Raw genomic sequence first — 21,862 nt, 5'->3', positions numbered from 1 at the left:
TTTGGGCATAATCTTGCTAGCATGTGAAATGAGTGTAATTGTGTGGTAGTTTGAACATTCTTTGGCATTGCCCTTCTTTGGTATTGGAATGAAAGCAGACCTTTTCCAGTTCTGTGGGCACAGCTGAGTTTTCCAAGTTTGCTGGCATATTGAGTGCAACACTTTTACAGCATCTTTTAGGATTTGAAATAACTCAGCTAGAATTCCATTACCTCCACTATCTTTGTTGGTAGTGATGCTTCCTAAGGCCCACTTGACTTCACACTTCAGGATGTCTGGCTCTAGGTGACTGATCATACCACTGTGGTTATCCAGGTTTATCCATCATCCATTATTTATTTAATGGAGCAGGTAAAATAAACATGTGTCTATTTTTTCTTTTTCTTTTTTTGCTGTTTGTAACTATATTTCATGTTGTGAAGAACATCCTTATAGCTAAATCTTTGTATGAACTCTTGATTATTTCCTGATTTTACTATAATTTACTCAGACAAAAGGACCAGCATAGTATAAAACTTTTGAATATTATCTTACAAGCTTAAAACCACTGTATGACAAACATTTGATTATCATTTGGCAGTGCCTAGCAATATATGACTAGAATTTTTACATGTTGCAGATCCTAATGTTAAGATTAGAATTAGAATTATTTACAACTGTTTTGATTCTGTTATCTATAAACTCAGTGGAAAAATATGGAATTATATAAAATGTGTTGCTTTTATATCTTCTTTTCCCCCCCAAATTACTCAGATTAATATGATGTATAGTAAGATATTGACAAATGTACAGTTTATCGGATTCAGCCTTCTCAGTGAGTACCTACATGATAATATACTGTTATAAACTTCACCTAAATATTTTTGTTAAAATAAAATATTGTACAATATTGGGTTAAAATCAGTGTTTCTTTGAGTAGTAGCTAACTTTTGTGCATTTGAAGCAGTTCTGCTTTTCCATTCTGATATAATTCTTTGTTGTCAGCTGAAAGTGAAAGAAGAAACTTGAACTTTGTTAATTTGATTTCGTATCTTGGTTTACAGAACACATCTTAAAATCAGTAGATTTAACGAGATGGAAGACATTTTTTTCCAGTCAGCACACTTGATATTCTCGTGTGCTTATATTCAGTTATGGCATTTCTTTAAGTTTGGTCCTTTTATAGGAAGAGTATTTATCAGTAGGGTTTCCCTGGTGGCTCACATTGTAAATAATCTGCCTGCAATACAGGAGACCCAGGTTCAATCCCTGAGTCAGGAAGATCCCCTGAAGAAGGGAATGGCTACTCACTCCAGTATTCTTGTGTAGAGAATTCCATGGACAGAGGAGCTTGGCTGGCTGTAGTCCCTGCGGTTGCAAAGAGTCAGACACAACTGAATGACTCACATACAGTTTTGATTATTTCCTTGGGTTAAATTTCTAGAAATGAAATTGCTAGACATTTTAAAAACTTGGATAATTTAATTGTTGAATTACCCTTCAGAAAGGTCTAACCAGTTTACAATCCCATAAATCCAAGTGGTTTATGAAAATGCCTATTTTTCTATACACTAAGTATTTGCTATCCTTTGAAAGTTTTGAATTATACAATGTAAGTAGTAACATAAAAGCAATAAAATGGGAAAAAATCACCAAAGAATGCTATTTTCTTAACATGGTAGTGATTATAATATTTGTTATAAATAGTCCAGGGGGATGAAGGAATATAAGTAGAGTCACCAGATATGGAAAAGCTCGACTGATTCATAGGAGCTAGAGTTCTGTGTCACTTCAAGAGGAGAAGAACTAGAGAATGAGGCAGGGACCGGTTCATTAAGGACTTTATTTGTCATCCAAAGGGACTTAACCTTATAGAAAATGAAGTGCCATCACTAGAGAATTTGAACTAGGTAGGTAAGTTATTGATTTTGATAGATTTGCATTTTAAAGTCACTCTGCTGTCACCAGTGGCAATACATTGGATGGATTAGGTAAATGTTTAAAATTATTTTCCAACAGAGTTGAAACTTGAATTTATAAAGGGCTTAAACTTTTCTCCTAGAAGCCAGTATTGAAGCTTTCAGATACTAACACCTCAAAGGGATTGTTGGCAGTAGTTTAGTGAAGAGAGAACAAGAGAGAGAGAGAGAGACCACACAACATGTTAAAGCTTGAATCACTGATTTATCTGTTTCTGGAGTGATAGCAACTCAATCCTTTTATTAGTAGTTTTACAATTAGGACTGGAAGCCATTGAAAGATAACAAACAAATGTATATGAAACAATGCTATCTTTTTTATGAAAAAGTCTCGGTGAATATCAATACTGCTGCATTTTGTTTTTCTTTTTCTGGTAGTAACATCAATAGTAGGATTTATATAGACATTCAGTAATGTAGACATTCTACCTGGTTTGTGTGATAACCAAAATATGAAATGTAATAGACATGTTTTCTGCAATAATAGCAAATTGCACCTTCAAGTTGAAGTTTGCTGTTATAATAAGTTTTATTTCTGTGCTATTTACAGCCTGTATCCCAAGCAGTTGGAGCTGAACAACAAGCAACTCTTCTAAAACCAGATTTAGTTCGAAGGTGAGTATCTTCAAATTAATACCATGAAAGCCATGAGGGCATGTTGAAGTATTTGCCTTCTTTAGGTGCTTAGTCTCTTGACTACAGAAGCTTCTGTGTTTTAGTATTTGTGTGTATGTTCAATAAAAATAGTAGATTTTATTCTTACTTTTTTATGTTAATAAGGATCATATGGATTGTGATATTATTGACCATTTTCTTGTTCACATTATTATAATAGTCTGGGTTGTTTGTTTGTTTGTTTGTTTTTTTGGCATGCGGGATCTTAGTTCCCTGACCAGGGTTCGAATCTAGGCCCTTGGCGGTGAGAGTGCAGACTCCGAACCACTGGACCATCAGGGAATTCTCTTCATATTCTGTTCTTAAGAAAAGATTGTAAGAATTGAAAAAAGGAAATAATGTAATTTAAAGTTCCAGCTAATCTAAATAATTTACAACCAGATATAATAATATAATTACATTATTATAAAAACCAGATAATTTTATGTATTGTATATATATAATTATATTTTCATTTGGTAATAACTTCCTGACCCAGGAATCAAACTGGGGTCTCCTACATTGCAGGCAGATTGTTTACCAGCTGAGCTACCTGTAAAGCCCCTATCTTGTTCAGATTGGCTTAATTTCATTCGTTCTGTGTTCAAATTCACTGATATTGATTCTTTCCTTTGTCCTATTCATTCTGCTATTGTGAAAAATGAATCGTTTATTTCTATGATTATATTCCTTTTATAATTTCCATTTGGTTCTTCCTTAATATATTCTATTATTATGAGATTTTCTGACTTTTCATTTGTTTCAGAAGTATTTGTAATTGATCTTTGAAACAATTTGATAATGCCTGCTTTAAAATCCTTGTCAGGTAGTTCTGATTCATCTTGATTCATCCTGGTCTTGGCATCTCTTGATTGACTTTTCACATTCAAGTTGTGATTTTCCTGGTTTTGGGTATGACAAAGAATTTTCATTTGTATCCTGGACATTTTGGACATTATGTTAGGATATTCTGGATCCTGTTTAAATCCTCTATTTTAGCAGGCAGTCACTGTGTTTAGGTGCCAAGGTACTCGTCTATCGATACTTTTGTGGACTATGGTTCTAATGCCAATTTAGTTTTCAGAGTTCCTGTAGTACTATTCTGGTCTGCTTCGGTTCATCTTATATCATGGGGGCCCACTGCTGGACCAAGGGGTTGGAGAGCAGTGCCCTAGGCCCACTACCCTAGGCTGTCTCTCCAGACCACATGCTACGGTAGGGTTCCCACCAGCGTCACCAAGGGAGGAAAGGGCTCACCTTAACTACCTTTTGTTGCTGAGTTGGAGCTCAGGAGACTGCTGTGCTTGAGCTACCTTTGCCTTTTGGCCAAGAGTCAAGAGACACTGAACCTGGACTGCTTTCTGTCACAGGGTGGATAACCAGGAGATGCTAAGCTGCTATATTTTTCTTCAAGTCCTGGGAGTCCCTAGCCAGTCTGCCATTATCTTTTCACTCTTCAGCGCCCTCCTGTGATACTCTACTGTATTATTTCCAGATTTTATAGTTATACTTAGGGGTATAATTTCTGCCATCTTGTTCTAAGCCCTAAACTAGTGTTTTAAGATAACTTTGTAAAGTGAATGATACAACTGCATTGACTAAATTTATATCCCTTTTATCCTCTTAAGGTGTTATGTTACTGCTGTTTCTCTGTCTATTAAAGAACTAAGAGCACTATTACTGAATCTCCGTTTTCCACTTGTAGTTATGAAAATTCTTTTTCACAGGGACATAGAAAAAATATTAGGGGTTATTTTTATCTTATCTTGTAAATCTTTATACAGATACTTCATGAGTAGTTCTTTAGGAGAAAGGACTTAACCTAAAAATCAATTTTAAAAATATCTGGCGCTTACAAACCTCATTTAACTTTCAAATGTATTTATTGAAATATATTCAAATTTGTTAAGGAAAAAGCTGAAAAATACCTTTGATACAGATCAGCTGAAAGTCTGCCATGCCATAATCATATTGACTTGAACCTGCAAAATATAGCTAGTTAGAATTAATCATGTTGAATCATTTTCACATTATTCATTCAGTTTTTTTTAACCAAAATTGTGGTGTACTTTTCTTCTTCCTTCCTCCCTCACTCCCTCCCTCCTCCTTTCTTTCTTTCTTTCTTTCTTTCTATGGAGGTAAACCTGACATACACCCTTATGTTAGTTTCAGATGTACAATATAATGATTTACTATTTTTATATATTGTGAAATGATCACCACAGTAAGTCTAGTTTAAGCATTCATCACCATGTATAGTTAATAAAATTTTTTTTATGATGAGAACTTTAAAAATCTACTCTGAGAAACTTTGAAATATGCAGTACAGTATTATTAACTATCATTGCCATGATGTACATTATATCCCCATGGTTTAATTATTTTATAACTGGTATTAATAGTTTGTACATTTTGACTCCCTTCACCCATTTCACCCACTCTACCTTCCCCCAACTCCTGCTTCTGACAACCACCAGTCTATCCTCTATATCTTTGAGCCTGGGGAATTTTTTGCTTGGTTGTTTTTTTATATTTTTAGATTACACAAAAAGATCATATGGTATTTGTATTTCTCTTTCTGACTTACTTCACTTAGCATAATGCCCTCAACTTCTATGTATGTTGTTACAAATGGCAAGATTTCATTCTTTTTATGTTGTTGTTCAGTTGCTAAGTCATATCTGATTCTTTGCAACCCCATGGACTGCAGCATGCCAGGCTTGCCTGTCCTTCACTATCTCCCAGAGTTTGCTCAAACTCACGTCCATTGAGTCGGTGATGCCAGCCAATCATCTCATCCTCTGTTACCCCTTTCTCCTCCTGCCCTCCATCTTTCCTAGCATCAGGGTCGTTTCTGGTGAGTCAGCTCTTCACATCAGGTGGCCAAAGTATTGGAGCTTCAGCATCAACATCAGTCCTTCCAATGAATATTCAGGACTGATTTCCCTTAAGATTGACTGGTTTGATTTCGTTGCTGTCCAAGGTACTCTCAAGAGTCTTGTCCAGCACCACAATTTGAAAGCATTTAATTCTTTGGCACTCAGCCTTCTTTATGGTCCAACTTTCATATCCATACATGACTACTGGAAAAACCATAGCTTTGACTATATGGACCTTTGTTGGCAAACGAATGTCTCTGCTTTTTAATACACTGTCTAGGTTTGTCATAGCTTTTTTGCCAAGGAACAAGCATCTTTCAATTTCATGGCTGTAGTCACCATCTGCAGTGATTTTGGAGTCTAAGAAAATAAAGTTTGTCACTGTTTCCATTGTTTCCCCATCTATTTGCCATGAAGTGATAGGACCAGAGGCCATGATCTTCATTTTTTGAATGTTGAGTTTTAAGCCAGCTTTTTCCACTCTTCTCTTTCAACTTCATCAAGAGGCTCTTTAGTTCCTCTTTACTTTCTGCCATTAGGGTAGTATCATGTGCATATCTGAGGTTGTAGATATTTCTCCCGGCAATCTTGATTCCAGCTTGTGTTCCTTCCAGCCCAGCATTTCTCATGATGTACTCTGCATATAAGTTAAATAAGCAGGATGACAATATACAGCCTTGTTGTACTCCTTTCCATTTGTGACCAATCTGTTGTTCTATGTCCAGTTCTAACTGTTGCTTCTTGACCTGCATACAGGTTTCTCAGGAGGTAGGTAATGTGGTCTGGTAGTCCCATTTCTTAAAGAATTTCCCACAGTCTGTTGTGATCCACACAGTCAAAGGCTTTAGTATAGTCAATGATCAGGAGTAGATTTTTTTTAGGAATTCCTTTTATAGCTGAATAATATTCCTTTTCTTTATCTCATTTTCATTTCTTGTTCTGTTTCCTGCACTATTCCTGTCTTCCACACCTTGTCTATCCTCTATTGATTTGGTTACATGAACAGGTATATTATTTTGAGTTAGAATAGGTTTTTAGAATTTTATTTGAACATATTAATAAGAAAAACCCTAAACAAACAAAATAAAATTGGTCCAAAACATCAACTGATAAAAGGTTCCACAGGGGTCCATCACTAGCAGTGTTTTTCTTTCACTCCCACTACTGTGAGATGTTTGCCTAATACATACAAAGTAATGTCAATGTTTCATAACTTTTAAAAACAGCTTCATTGAGACATAATTCACACACCATTAAATTTTCACCCACTGAAAATGTACAATTCAACAGCATTTAGTATATTTGCAAAGTTGTACAATCATAACTTTTTGAGAGATATTGTACTACTTATATATTTTATTTAAACTCATTATTTATGATTTTATAATCGAGGGTTTTTCATAGAATTTTACCATCAAGATGGAATGATTCTAGGCATACAGGGATTTCAGATGTTATAAATCTGATTTGGGTTAAATATTGGACTTTGAGAATCATAGAATAATGTCTTCTCTGAGAAACTGAATTGGAGTTGCTTTTGTTTTTGTTTTTTTAAATAATAGTTTGAATCATGATGTGGCACCTGTGAAGGAAAACACAAATACCCTTGATAACCCAAGTGGAAATGGCAAACAAGATCGTATCAAACAGAGAAGAGCTTCCTGTCCTCGGTCAGAGAAGGGAACTAAATTTCAGCTTACTGTTCTTCAGGTCAGTGTGTAAATATGATTTGGTTTAGAGTGCATGTTGAGGTCTGGGGAGCCAGGGAGGGGCGAAGTTGCTGTGGCGGTGAATATAGAGTATTATGAAATTCTTCAGCAGACACCCTTGAGCACAAATCTTTGTATATATACCTGATTATTTCCTTATGATAGATTTCTGGAAGTAGAATTATTGATCAGAGTATGAAGATTTTTAAACTTTCTAAATACATATTTCTAGATTGCCGTCCAGAAAGGTTGAACCAGTTTACATTTCTGTTATCAGTGCATGTTCTTTTGCTTTAAGGTCAATTTGTGGGATTAGGAGAATTTTGAAAATGATTGGCCAGATCTAGATTTTTGCATTGCAGATAGTTATAGGGACTATTGTAACTTTTTTTGTATTTTTATACAAGTTGTGTTCCTTTTCTTTCCTGATTTTTTGCTGAATAATTTGAGCCTTAGATTTGTCATACAGTGGTTATTTAGACAGTATTTCACCAAGGGAAAAACAGAATCTTTTTAGATTCTCAATATTTTAGACCATTTTTTCATATATTTCATGTGAGCTCATAGAAATATTTCCTGTACCATTTGCAAAGAGAAGGCAATGACTGACTCTTAAACTAGTAAAATGTTTGTGTCCAGGTTTCAACCTCTGGAGACAACATGGTGGAGTGTCAACTGGAGACACACAATAACAAGATGGTCACCTTCAAGTTTGATGTTGATGGTGATGCACCAGAGGATATTGCAGACTATATGGTAAGTACAGAAAAGACAAATTATTTTCCCTTCAGCATTCTGTGTCTTTTTCCCCTTTAATTCCCCCCCTCATTTACTCAGAGCCATATTTTCTTAAGGTACTGCTAGTTTTTAAAATCCATAAAGAGCTAAATTGGTTATGATCAAAAGTTAAGTCACTATACCCCCTCTGGTGTCAGTATATTTATGTGTAAAATATGAGGGAGTTTCATTAAGAGAGGAGCTAGGTCAGTGGTTCTTAACTCCAGCTGTATGTCAAAATCAACAGAAGAGCTTTTAAAAAAACAGTCCTTTGGGGAATTCCTTAGAGGTCCAGTGGTTAGGATTTGGAGCTTTCACTGCAGTTGCCCAGGTTCAGTCCCTGGTCGGGGGACTAAGATCCTGCAAACTGCGTGGTATGGCAAAAAAAACCTTAAGGCAAAAACAGTTATGTTGCCTGGGTCCCTAATTAACTTAGAATTTTGGGGGATGTTCAGTTCAGTTCAGTTGCTCAGTCGTGTCCGACTCTTTGCAACCCCATGATTTGCAGCACGCCAGGCCTCTCTGTCCATCGCCAACTCCCAGAGTCTACCCAAACCCATGTCCATCGAGTCGGTGATGCCATCCAACCATCTTGTCCTCTGTCGTCCCCTTCTCCTCCTGCCCCCAATCCTACCCAGCATTAGGGTCTTTTCCATTGAGTCAACTCTTCGCATGAGGTGGCCAAAGTATTGGAGTTTCAGCTTCAACATCAGTCCTTCCATTGAACACCCAGGATTGATCTCCTTTAGGATGGATTGATTAGATCTCCTTGCAGTTCAAGGGACTCTCAAGAGTCTTCTCCAACACCACAGTTCAAAAAGCATCAATTCTTCGGCGCTCAGCTTTCTTCACCGTCCAACTCTCAAGGCCTAAGCATTAATAGTTTATACAGTTATAACATCTTACATATAGGTGTTCAAGTAATGTTCATCATTTCATCTAGTTTTTGTATTTTCTTTGAATTGTTAGGCTTAAGTTAGTAGTCCCCTCCTCTTTTTTTAGGGAAATGGGCTAGGGTGGCAGGAAGAGTACATAATACTTTCGTTTCTGCCAGTTTTCTTTGGGTATACATTCCTGGCCAAGCAGAATTTAACATTTGAAAATGTTAATAATTTTGTGAATTATGCCTCTTATTCAACTTAGTATTTTCTGAACTGTCTCGGGACCATACTTTATCATCTTTAGAGATGTTTCATCTTGTGATTTTTGATTTAAAAGCTTTTGGGTTTGGACATCCTAGTTTTAAATGTAAACATTGCCTCAGTTATGTTCTTCAAATGGCAATTAATTTATAGAATGCCAAAATTTTTTTAAATGCTGGCTTCTGGTAAGTAGTGCCAATCTGACAAATGTTGGTAATCTCAAGTAGAAAGAATAATTTAATGTATTGTCTGGCATTTTATTGCTAGTCTTTCTTAATTCTGTTGTGGCAATCAGATCTAAATACCAATTAATTTTTCTTTACAGTAGTTACCATATAATTTTGAAGAAACTGAATACATTCTTTTGAGTAGACTTACTTTTCCTTTTGGATAGGTTGAAGATAACTTTGTCCTGGAAAGTGAAAAAGAAAAGTTTGTGGAAGAATTGAAGGCTATCGTAGGTCAAGCCCAGGAGATCCTTCATGTTCACTCTGCTACAGAAAGAGCTGTTGGAGTTGACTCTGTTACTATGGAAACAAGCAGTAGCCAAGTAAGAGCAGTTGCTTAGCAAATAGGTCTTCTCGAATATATATCAGGAACTTCTTTATTTATCTATTCATTTTTAATTCAGACAGGATCATCTGAACAAGTACAGATAAATTCTGCATCCAGTCAAACCAGCAGTAAGTATATTTAACAAAATTTACCATTTGGCTTTTGAAGCAAGACATTTGGAAACTTTTAATTTACACACCTTGGGAAGGATATTAGCCAATAAAGGAATTGGATAAATTGTTAATGTAGGTTTCCCCACGCTTTGAAAGGGCTTTATAGCTCAGAAATAAAAAGTAAAAAAAGTGAAAAGTAAAACTCTTCTCTAAATTTCCTCCAAGTGTTGGTTCTTGACGTGATTAATTTATTTCTGAGTTGTTGCACGGTATGTTACCAGAAAAGCAGTCACAGTACTGGTGACCTTTAACAGCTTTAATGTTTGAACTTAACTGGCAAGTTTTATTTTTCTCCTGATATAAGATGGACAGCAACTAAAATCACTTTCTTAACTAAAATCACTGTGTTCTGAATTTGCCTCATGTTTAATATCAGTAGCATTCGTTTCTTGAATTCATTCCACCAATGATATGCTTCTACCTGCTCTGATCACTAATAAGTTTTTGTAAATCGGATACCAGATAAACTTCCATGGACTAAAAATGAGGTCTTCTGTTTTCTCTTCTCACAACCTTTTTTCTCCATTCTTTTCAGCTCTGATCATAGGTATATTTAGAGTATCTGTGAGGGGGAGAAGAGCCATAGACAAATGAGGACCTCTGAAGGAATTATAATAGCATGAAGAAACAACAGGTGGCATGGGAGTCATGGAACCAGATACCATTATCCTGAAATTTAGATTGTTTTAGGATGCCAGGGTTCTCCTCTATCTTCATTTTCTTATTAGTAGCAGTTTGAGTAGATTTCTAACTGCCAAAATAGGGTAAAGTTTAAAAGAGAATTACTTATTTGAATATGTTAACAAAGAAGGAATACAGATGTAGGGGCTTGTTTTACTTTATTTTTTAAGTTGTTATAAAGTAAAATTTGCTTTCTTTCTTTAGGTGTAGAGTTCTGTAAATTTTAGTCCTCTTATAGATATGTGTAAGCACCACCATAATCAAGATACAGAACAAAGATGTAGGTTTTAATGGAAAAAATGCTTTTCGTTTTTTTCTGAAAAGAAGTGCCCTGCTTTTATTCACTACTGATGCAATGTTTGTTTCTGAAGAATCCAAAATCCTTCTCTAAAGATATCTTGCGCTTAGTTTTTTAGAGTATTTGTCAGTCGGGTTTGGAGGTCTGGTCTTATAAGTTACACATAGCCTAGTGCCATTGGAAATGGAAATAAAAGATAATTTGTTGTTTTAACCTGATTTTCTTAGTCAACAAGTTAAACATATTGACAATTGCTTAGCCTATTAATTTTTGACAATTCTTTCTACAGATGAATCTGCTCCTCCTCAGTCATCCCCAGTTGGTCGATGGCGATTTTGTATAAATCAGACAATAAGAAACCGTGAGGCTCAATCTTCTCCTTCTCTTCAGCAGTACATGCCTACAGTTCCTGGGTTAAACCTACTTTCTAGTAAGTGTTTGTTGTCTGTACCTTTATCCAGACCTGGAAGATGGGGATGCAAAATATATACCATATCTTTAACTTGTTTTCATGGAAAAGACCCTGATGCTGGGAAAGATTGAAGGCAAAAGGAGAAGGGGGCAGCAGAGGATGATATGGTTAGATAGTATCACCAACTCAATGGACATGAATTTGAGCAGACTGGGAGATAGGGAAGGACAGGGAAGTCTGGCGTGCCGCAGTCCATAGGGATGCCAAGAGTCGGACATGACTAGCGACTGAACAACAACATGGGTATTTTATGCTTATGAGAATTTCCATAAGCATTTTTGAAGATGTTAATATTAGAATATAACTTAAGCCATTTAAATTTTATTATTTATGGGAAAAAGAAAAGGTTTTTCTCCTTGTCAGGTTGAATTCTGTGTATTTTGATTCTTATTTACAAGAGTAGTTTCACACTGGTTCTGATTTGCCCCTTGTTCTTCCTTGTCCCTTTTGAGTTTGGACTAGTCTATGCTTTGTACTTACCAATACATGCTTAGCCATTCTTTGTTATTGTTCTAGGTCCAAGAAACATAAGTAATAAGGAAATATCACAGGACACACTGCTTACTCTAGAAAGTAATCCGTGCCAGCATGTACTTTTCACCTCCACATCACAACACAAGGATGTAGTTGATGGTAAGATTTCTGAATATGCCAGTGTAGAAACTAAGCAGCCAGCTATACTTTATCAAGTGGAAGATGACAGGCAGATAATGGCACCAGTTGCTAGTAGTTCCAGTCATACTGCTACTTCAGTTTGTGCAGTTCCACTTGAATGTGAGGGACTCACGAACGAAGCAGGCATATTTCTACCTGTGTATCCAGGTCACCAAGCTGCCAGTCAGGCAGTTCCTGGCGAGTCAACTCAGATTGCTGCTAACTGTCTTACAACCCCGGCATTTATATCTGATCAAAAGCCTCAATCCTTACTAGTGCAGCAGCCAACTACAGATGCAGAGTTTATTTCCCAAGAAGGAGAAACTGCAGTGAACATGGAAGCAAGTTCTCCTAAGATGGTCGTTCCCACTCAGAACCCTGGCCTTGAACCAACCAGCCTTCTATCCTCTACTGTCCTGGAATCAGATGGGGAAAGACCTCCAAAAATGGAATTTGCAGACAACCGAATTAAAACTCTGGATGAAAAATTAAGAAATTTGCTCTATCAGGAGCATAACATACCTAGCATCTACCCTGAGAGTCAGAAGGATACCCAAAGCATAGACTCTCCGTTTTCGTCCTCTGCTGAAGATATAATCTCATGTCCAGTGCCAGAAGTCATAGGCACGAGTCACTGTGGAATTCAAGATAGTCCTGCACAGTTCCCTAATTTTCAGCAGACTAAGATTCTGTCTAATGTGGCTGTGAATCAGCCTGCTAACATATCAGTGTTCAAAAGGGACCTGAATGTGATAACTTCTATACCCAGCGAATTATGTTTACATGTAAGTATCATTCTTTTTAACCAATTCCTTATGCTTTTAAAAGAAATGCCTTCTTTTCTAAAGTTCTGTCCTTTGAAATGAAATTATCTATGTCATAAGATTCTGAGGTCACAGGTGTTTAAAAGGCCATGGTTTAGGCTGCAGGGGCCTAAAACTTCTCAGTAGAGGCAGTAGAACTATCTTCGGTGAGAGACCCCTCTGTTGAATTAGCTAGGAACTTGTGAGCAATGTTTATGTTTATATTAATGACAGAACAGGACTGATAGATTGTTTTAGAGGGTAGGAAGAACTTGCTTTTAGATTTCCACTTAAAAATACCTATTATCAGTTTCCTTTTTAAAATATTATGGTTTTAATTTAATCTTGTTTGTGGGTTTTTTATTTATTTGAAAAAAAATTTTTAAAGAAAATTAAAATCCCCCATACTCTCCTAACTTGTTTTTTTTTTTTTTTAATTTGTGTAACGTAAGAATTTAACTTCTCTTTTCTGTTCCTTCAGCTCATAGGGATAACCACTATCTGGTGTTTATCCACTATATGGTACTTATCCTTCTTAACTTAAGCTTATACAAATCTAGTTAAAAGTCTATAACTTTTTATTCAATAAAATAGGGTTGTGCTATAAACATATTGGTCTACAACTTAATTTTTTATTTTATAGTATATCAGACATTTAAAAATCTTTATCACTGTATCTCTATTATTGTTATTATATAAGTAATATATGCATGTATATAAAGTAAAATCCACCCCACTTCCAAACCTATGGACACAGCTATTAATAAATCTTCCCAGACATGGTTTTAACTAACACACATATATTTATATAGCACTTTTTTATATGTATTAGATGGGGTCGCAAGGAGTCAGACATGACTGAGCGACTGAACTGAACTGAACTGTTTACAAAGATACAGATATATATTTATATACAAATACTTCCTTATATACATGTGCTGTTCTGCATTTTTTTCCCCACTTACTGACATCTATACATGTCAGAATTCATAGTTTTACCTCATCTAAGGCAATGGCAGCCCACTCCAGTACTCTTGCCTGGAAAATCCCATGGACAGAGGAGCCTGGTAGGCTGCAGTCCATGGGGTCGCAAAGAGTCGGACATGACTGAGCGACTTCACTTCCACTTTTCACTTTCATGCATTGGAGAAGGAAATGGCAACGCGCTCCAGTGTTCTTGCCTGGAGAATCCCAGGGACGGCAGAGCCTGGTGGGCTGCCGTCTATGGGGTTGCATAGAGTCGGACACGACTGAAGCGACTTAGCAGCAGCAACAGCATAACATCCCATTGAATAAAAATAACTTTCTTATTTTTTTGTAAACTAGTAATTTAAAATTATGCAGTTAATGCGTAAACACTAAAATTCAGAGGATAGGAAATTAAAAGAAATTGTTGTGTTCACACTCCCACTCCCCAAACATTTAAGTTTCTGGTTTTAGTTCTGGTGGTCATTGCTATTAATAACTTGTAAATAATATACTTAGTGATTTTTGGATTTAGCAATTTCATATAATAAAATCTGACTCATTTCTCTGAATGGTGGAGAAATTATATTTTCTCTTTCCTCTATTTTTCTTTCCTATACACCTCCCAATTTTTATTACTTAAATCACTTTTTAGCATTAGCAAAGTTTATAACATCTACATTTTTTAATAGTTGGTTATGCCTTGTCTATATGTTGAATGGAAGAATTGAAAATCAGTAAATAACATATTATATGTGTTATATGATGATCATGTAATGTGATTAGAACCATAAAAAATGAAATGTAATTCTCTATCATTTAAGCTTTGTTGCTCAAAAGAAAATCTTCCAAGTGTCAAAATCAAATGGATTCTTTTATTTGTTTCAAATGTCCAGTTGCTACATCAAACTTATTACTTGCCACTATTTCTGGTGTCCTAGAATTCCGTTTTGTTTTCCCCCTCAAATGCTTCTATAAGTAATATTTTTAAATATGTTGCATGGATTAGCAATTTTATTTTTTTTAATGTCCAAAAATGTCTTTATTTTGTTTTACACTTAGTTAAATATAGATAGTAACATCATTTTGAGTTAATTTTTGTATATGGTGTGAGATAAAGATCCAGCTTCATTTTTCTGCATGTGATCATCCAGTTGTTCCAGCACTGTTTGTTATTTTATTCTCTTTATTGTTATTATAAATGAAATTGCTTTTTTAAATTTCCTTTTCTGATTTTTCATTGGTAGCGTATAGAAATACAATTGATTTTTGATTGTTGATGTTATATCCTTCTACTTTGCTTTGTTTATTAGCTGTAATAGCTTTTGGTGGATATTCTATATAATATATAAGATCATATCATCTGTGAATAGACAGTTTTATTTCTTCATTTCCTTTTTTTCTTTTTAACTTTTTATTTAACTTTTTATTTATTTAACTTTTTATTTTATTTATTTAACTATTTATTTTATTTATTTAACTATTTAACTTTTCATTTCATGTTTTCCATCTCTTTGTCCTTTTGCTTTTTGTACTGGGAGAATTTCTCTACTTATAAGCTGTGTATAATCTCCTATTCAGCTATTTTTTATGTGAAGGATTATATTTTTAATTTCTAATAATTTCTTTTTCTTATGGATGTAGTATATTCACACATGTCTTTGAAGATATTAAAGCCTTATTCTATGTTATTAATGCTATTTCCTTGGCTATTCTGTTTGTTGAATTTAGTGTTTTCTTAAAGTACTGATTCCCAAAACTGTTGGTGATTCTTCATTGTGTACTCAGTTATTCTTTTTTCCCCATGAGATTCCCTCTTTGTCTGTTTGTAAATGCTATATATAATTACTATAGTCTTAACTCTAGCAATTATGAGGAAAGCGTGGGACATGCTTCCTGGCACAGGTTATTGCAACTTGTCTCTGATGCTGCCTAGAGGGAGGTCTAATAGCTAGTCTTCAAAAGTAGCGTGGCTTCCCCTTACTCCTAGATCTTATCTCCTCCCTATATTGCCGATATTTTTCTTGGCCACAAACATTTTGCTCTTGCCACTCCTACTTGGGAGCAGATGCCTCTGATGTCTTTTCTTTGTTGTGGAGGTGGGGTAGGAAGATGCAGAACTGCCTGGCTGTTCCTTCCTTGGTACCCCAACCAGTTCACTCTTCCATTCAGTGGATATCTACTGAGCAGTGAATAAGTCAAGATCTCTGTTTTTTGTGGAACTTACACTCTAGTGGGGGAAAATAAATCCTAAACAAATAAAAAGGGCTACAATAGGATGACTAAGGAATTACTTGAGATAGGGTGGTCACGGAAGGATTTGTTTGTGATGAAGACATTCACAGGTAGAGACCTGTTTTAGGAGTCAAAAGAACGCCAGTAAGTAGTAGGGTGTTACAAGATGATGTTGAAGTGACAGATAGGAGACAAATTGTGTGTAGCTTTGTAAGTAATCTATCCAACTACTCATCCTTTTGGTTGTTCATGGCGCTCTCTCCTGCTGCCCATATCTCCCACCTGAGTTTGCTGCATTTTGAAACAGTTCTTGCATATGTCATTATGAAGATTAAAGGAGGCTACTTTTTCCTCCTTTAATCTTATACGCATGTGTCTACATCTGTTTTCCCTGTTGCACTTATAGCTTTGGGTTGATAAGAGAAGGTAGAACTTGTATTTATCATCTTGATCCAGTTATTACTTAATAAAAATCTTTTCTGTAATTTCAGTGGGACCAATGTAACACTTTCTAAATTGTAATATTATTGAGAGGTTTTTTTTTACTCTTTATGAAAGTAGTATTGCTAGTCCAAAATAGGACTTTGGAAAATAAAAACTGGTTGTTCAGAATTTTACTTTTAATGACTCTTGACTCTAAGTATTAAAAATGCTTATCCCAAACTGCTGTTTATTTAGTGCTGCTTTTAGGCTATCTTGGAGAAGGAAATGGCAACCCACTCCAGTATTCTTGCCTGGAAAATCCCATGGATGGAGGAGCCTTGTGGGCTACAGTCCATGGGGTCCGAAAGAGTTGGGCACAACTGAGCGACTTCACTTCACTTCACTTTAGGCGATCTTCCTTCAGACAAATTCTAAATCCTATTCTTTGAGCTTTTAAATACTCTTTTAATTTTCTAAATTTGTAGGGGCCATTCTCATGTTTCCCAAAGTATTTCTGGCTGTGTATATTAATTTTTTGTATGAGTCATTATAAGGAATTTATTTATAAAGTACTCAGAATACAGCAGTTAATTCTTATTTTTCAGGGGAAAAATGGGAGTACAAGAAGAGGGAAGTGTGATTTTATAGTCAGCTGTGGCCTGATGTTAACAATTTTTAGAGCGTGAATTTGAAATAATTTTGAGATCCATTTTAAATTAAATTTCTGTGTGATTACATAATGTAAGAAATTTGATTTGGTAATATATTTCTGTAAATCTAAATGCCTAGATATCCTGATTTTCTATGTTTATCATGTTTGTCAGGCATCTTTAACTGTCTTAAGTAATATAAGCATAGATGAAAATTGCCATTTTAAGATCATAAGGTTTAACTGACCTTTTTTTTAGTAAATTGGTACATAGGAAGGTTGTTTACTTCAGATTTTAATTTTCAGTTTTCAAAGTTGCTGTCATAAAAAATATTCTAGGGTGGAAATTTAATATTCTGCGATTTTATTTATCTGAAGTCTAAATAATATTTTTAAAGAAAAAGAAGACAATGGGATGACCCAGAGGGATGGGATGGGGAGGGATGTGGGAGGGAGGTTCAGGATGGGGAACACATGTAAACCCATGGCTGATTCATGTCAATGTATGGCAAAAACCACTACGATATTGTAAAGTAATTAGCCTCCAACTAAAATAAATAATAAAAAAAATAAAAAAAAGAAGGCTTAATTCATGTAAGTTCAATACTTCAGGTTTAGTCTGACATAGTACTATTAATAGAAATATACATAGCATTCTATTTTTGATTGCTGATTGGTCCATACAAGAAACTCCAATGGTATAAACAACTGCTCTACCTCACGTAAATTATTACCATTTTGGTTTTCCTCTTTTTGTCTCCATTAGGAGATGTCCCCAGATGCTTCACTTCCAGGAGATCCAGAGGCCTATCCTGCTGCTGTGTCAAGCGTTGGAGCCATTCATCTGCAGACAGGAGGTGGATATTTTGGCCTAAGCTTTACTTGTCCTAGTCTCAAAAATCCTATTAGCAAGAAATCCTGGACTCGCAAATTAAAAAGCTGGGCATACAGGCTACGGCAGTCAACCAGCTTTTTCAAGAGATCAAAAGTCCGTCAAGGTAGTGTGCTTACAGTCAGGGCCATAGACTAGGTAACATCATTTTTCATTTACTTCTGTTTCTTTCTGTTGTTATTCATACACAAATCTTGCCACCTTTTCCATATAGCCCATGTATGTAACACGTCCCATTAATGTCATTTTCATTTTATTTTTCAACTAATTCAGTTTTAAAGTATTCATTTCATATAGATACTAAGTCTCAGGATAAATCTTAAAATGTCTGATTTAGAGGTAGGGGCTTCTACAGTGTTGCTTATTACATTAACACTTTTTTAATTGTCTAGCAGGAGTTAAGCTTTTTCTACTTTTCTTCATTTCTGGTAACGTAAACAAATGTAATATTAACAAACAATTTTCTCCTTTCTGCTTACAATTTGGCAAAACTTGCAGTGGAAACAGAAGATACAAGATCAGCGGTTGTTCCTGACCCCATTCATCTGACAGGAGAGTCCACACCTGATACTAGGTCTTTGAGTAAATGTAAAGCAATGAGTGGATCATTCCAGCGGGGTCGGTTTCAGGTTTGTGTCTTTGGTAGAATCATTTTCTACGGGGGCATTATGAAAGGTGACAGCATTGAAGATCTAGGTCTGTAGATGGTAATTATTTTAAATGTAGATTATTATCATATTTAATTTTCCCCCCTTATATGCATCTTCTCACCTTCTGTAGCCATCCACTAAAGGTGAGTCTAAAGAAATGAGGATTTTAGTAACTGGAATAGAGTATAGATCTGTGTCATTGTTTTTTGGTGGTGGTGGGTAGTTGGGTCATCTTTTTTATAAATCTAATTTCATGTCCTTTAGAATCTTGGCAATTAAAATATTTTTAATTTTTTATTGAAGTATAGATGGTTTACAAAATGGTGTTAGTTCTATGTGCACCTATGGAATGTTTTAATTGCAGAATTTTATTTGAGCAATACGTAGCCAACTGAATTTACAAATGGCCCAACTGAAAAGCTTTGAATAAATGGGATTTTTTAAAACTTTTTTTTTCCTTTGGCTGCTCCATGTGACATGCAGAACTTCCCTGACTAGGGGTCAAACCTGTGGCCCCTGCAGTGAAAATGCAGAAACTTAACCACTGGACCACTGGAGAAGTCTTAAATGGGATTTTTAAGTTTTGGTATTATCAATGTGTGTACATCGCAGAAGACCATCCAATTGTCTGTGCCATATATTATATTGAATTTCTTTGTGGGTTTACTTTTTGGTTAAGCAGAGACAGCCACCTCTGCCTTTTTGTATTTCAGGTGATTACAGTTCCTCAGCAGGAGTCAGCGGAAGTGACATCTTTTGGAATAGAACACATACCAGCATTCAATAAAATGACAAGTCAGTCTAGTGAAGAAGCTTTAGCCTTTACTGAAACAGCAAAGTCTCATTTGGTAGAAATGGAACCTGTCACACACAATCCACAAACTTCACTTTCTTCTCAGAAGTTACAAGCTCTTCACGAAATTTTCAAAGAAGATCCAAGAATTTCCAAGCAAACTGACAACTTTTCATCTTTTAGTATAGCTTGTGAGACTGATATATCTTCGCTGGCTCCAGAAAAGGAATTGGAAGAAAATTCAGCCACAGGAAGTAGCATGCCGTCTGGATCTGAACTGCTTAAAGAGAGAGAGATACTTACTGCTAGGAAACAACCTAGCTCTAATAGTGAATTTTCAACCACTTTTCCTGACAGAGGGAAATCAGTGGCAAAGACTGGTCCAGAGAGAGAAAAGTGCTTACCACTCTGTGAAGAAAAATCCTGTGTTCAAACACAGAGTTCACACTTCTATTCACCATCTTCCCCAATGAGCAGTGATGATGAGTCAGAGATAGAGGATGAGGACTTAAAGGTGGAGCTTCAAAGATTGCGAGAAAAGTAAGAACTGTTTCTCTTTTGTCATAAATCGGATTGCTTTGGGTTTTATAGAACTAAGTATTTGACTGGTAGCTAATTGAGATTGGTGACACTTGGTGCTGTATGATTAGTCACTCAGTCGTGTCCTACTCTTTGAGACCCCATGGACTGTAGCCTGCCAGGCTCCTCTGTCTATGGGGATTGTCCAGGCAAGAATACTGGAGTGGATTGCAATGCCCTCCTCTAGGGGATCTTCCCAACCTAGGGATCAAACCCAGGTCTCCCGCATTGCAGGTGGATTCTTTACCATCTGAGCTACCAGGGAAGCCTGGAGTGGGTAGTCTATCCCTTCTCCAGGGGATCTTCCCAACCCAGGAATTGAACCGGGGTCTCTTGCATTGCAGGTGGATTCTTTACCAGCTGAGCTATCAGAGAAGCCCTGGTGACATTTTAATGATTCAAAAAAATTTATGATTGAAAACTACAAAGATAGCATCAGATCCTACAGGCTAAGGGCTCAGTCCCACAAGACTGCCCCCTTCAGATACCCATCAAAAGTCCAAGTAGTGTTAACCTATGCTTCTGACCAATGTGTTACCATACTGCTAAGTCGCTTCAGTCGTGTCCGACTCTGTGCGACCCTATAGACGGCAGCCTACCAGGCTCCGCCGTCCCTAAGATTCTCCAGGCAAGAATACTGGAGTGGGTTGCCATTTCCTTCTCCAGTGCATGAAAGGGAAAAGTGAAAGTGAAGTCACTCAGTCATGTCCGACCCTTAGCGAACCCATGGACTGCAGCCTACCAGGCTCCTCTGTCCATAGGATTTTCCAGGCAAGAGTACTGCAGTGGGTTGCCATTTCCTTCTCCGCACCTCAAAATGAGATTCAAAGAAATATGAAGGAACGTCCACAACGACTAAAAGGATGGACAACTGTCCAGTTAGCTCCTAATCAGCATCCAAGATTTTCTGAGTCTGAAGCTCTAGAAAATTCTTTGGACTTGGCCTCCTTTTCATGTCACTGAAGACTAGTCTTTTCTGCACTTGGACAGCATACTATAGGTATCTGTCTGTATTCAATTTGAAAGCAAAGGTAATAAATTGAAGAAAGTAGGGAAAACCACTAGACCATTCAGGTATGAGCTAAATAAAATCCCTTACGACTATACAATGGAAGTGAGAAATAGATTCAAGGGATTAGATCTGATAGACAGAGTGCCTGATGAACTATGGATAGAGGTGATTGACATTGTACAAGAGGCAGTGATCAAGATCATCCCCAAGAAAAAGAAATGCAAAAAGGAAAACTGGTTGTCTGAGGAGGCCTTACAAATAGTGAAAAGAAGAGAATCGAAATGCAAAGGAGAAAAGGAAAGATATACACATTTGAATGCAGAGTTCCAAAGAATAGCAAGGAGAGATAAGAAAGCCTTCCTCAGTCATAAACGCAAAGAAATAGAGGAAAACAATACAATGGGAAAGACTAGAGGTCTCTTCAAGAAAATTGGAGATACCAAGGCAACATTTCATGCAAAGACGGCCAAAATAAAGGACAGAAATGGTATGGACCTAACAGAAGCAGAAGATATTAAGAAGAGGTGCCAAGAATACACAGAAGGACTATAGAAAAAAGATCTTCGTGACCCAGATAACCATGAGGGTGTGATCACTCACCTAGAGCCAGACATCCTGGAATGGGAAATCAAGTGGGCCTTAGGAAGCATCACTATGAACAAAGCTAGTGGAGGTGATGGAATTCCAGTTGAGCTCTTTCAAATCCTAAAAGATGATGCTGTGAAAGTGCTGCACTCGGTATGCCAGCAAATTTGGAAAACTCAACAGTGGCCACAGGACTGGAAAAGGTCCGTTTTTATTCCAATCCCAAAGAAAGGCAATGCCAAAGAATGCTCAAACTACTGCGCAACTGAACTCATCTCACATGCTAGCAAAGTAATGCTCAAAATTCTCCAAGCCAGGCTTCA

The 21,862-nt window shown here is 36.3% G+C and overlaps 1 protein-coding gene across 5 annotated transcripts in view; it reads left to right on the top strand.

Moving 5' to 3' along the window:
* Positions 1–21,862, top strand: part of WNK3 (WNK lysine deficient protein kinase 3) — a 174,471-nt gene that overhangs the window by 113,713 nt on the left and 38,896 nt on the right. For 4 of the 5 annotated variants that reach the window (XM_081565484.1, XM_081565483.1, XM_081565481.1 and 1 more), the window contains exons 11-20: positions 2,509–2,573; positions 7,054–7,201; positions 7,840–7,956; positions 9,514–9,669; positions 9,751–9,802; positions 11,116–11,256; positions 11,815–12,737; positions 17,795–17,885; positions 18,419–18,549; positions 19,284–19,903. In XM_081565484.1, coding sequence (XP_081421610.1) covers positions 2,509–2,573; positions 7,054–7,201; positions 7,840–7,956; positions 9,514–9,669; positions 9,751–9,802; positions 11,116–11,256; positions 11,815–12,737; positions 17,795–17,885; positions 18,419–18,549; positions 19,284–19,903 — 2,444 coding nt within the window. Of the gene's footprint in view, positions 1–2,508; positions 2,574–7,053; positions 7,202–7,839; positions 7,957–9,513; positions 9,670–9,750; positions 9,803–11,115; positions 11,257–11,814; positions 12,738–17,794; positions 18,027–18,418; positions 18,550–19,283; positions 19,904–21,862 lie in introns of all 5 variants that reach the window. The other variant, XM_081565479.1, reaches the window with a different exon arrangement.

Source organism: Giraffa tippelskirchi, chromosome X (assembly GCF_054371585.1).
Source record: "Giraffa tippelskirchi isolate mGirTip1 chromosome X, T2T-mGirTip1v1.2.pri, whole genome shotgun sequence".
NCBI classification, from domain to species: Eukaryota; Metazoa; Chordata; class Mammalia; order Artiodactyla; family Giraffidae; genus Giraffa; species Giraffa tippelskirchi.
This window is presented reverse-complemented; position numbering and strand designations above follow the sequence as displayed.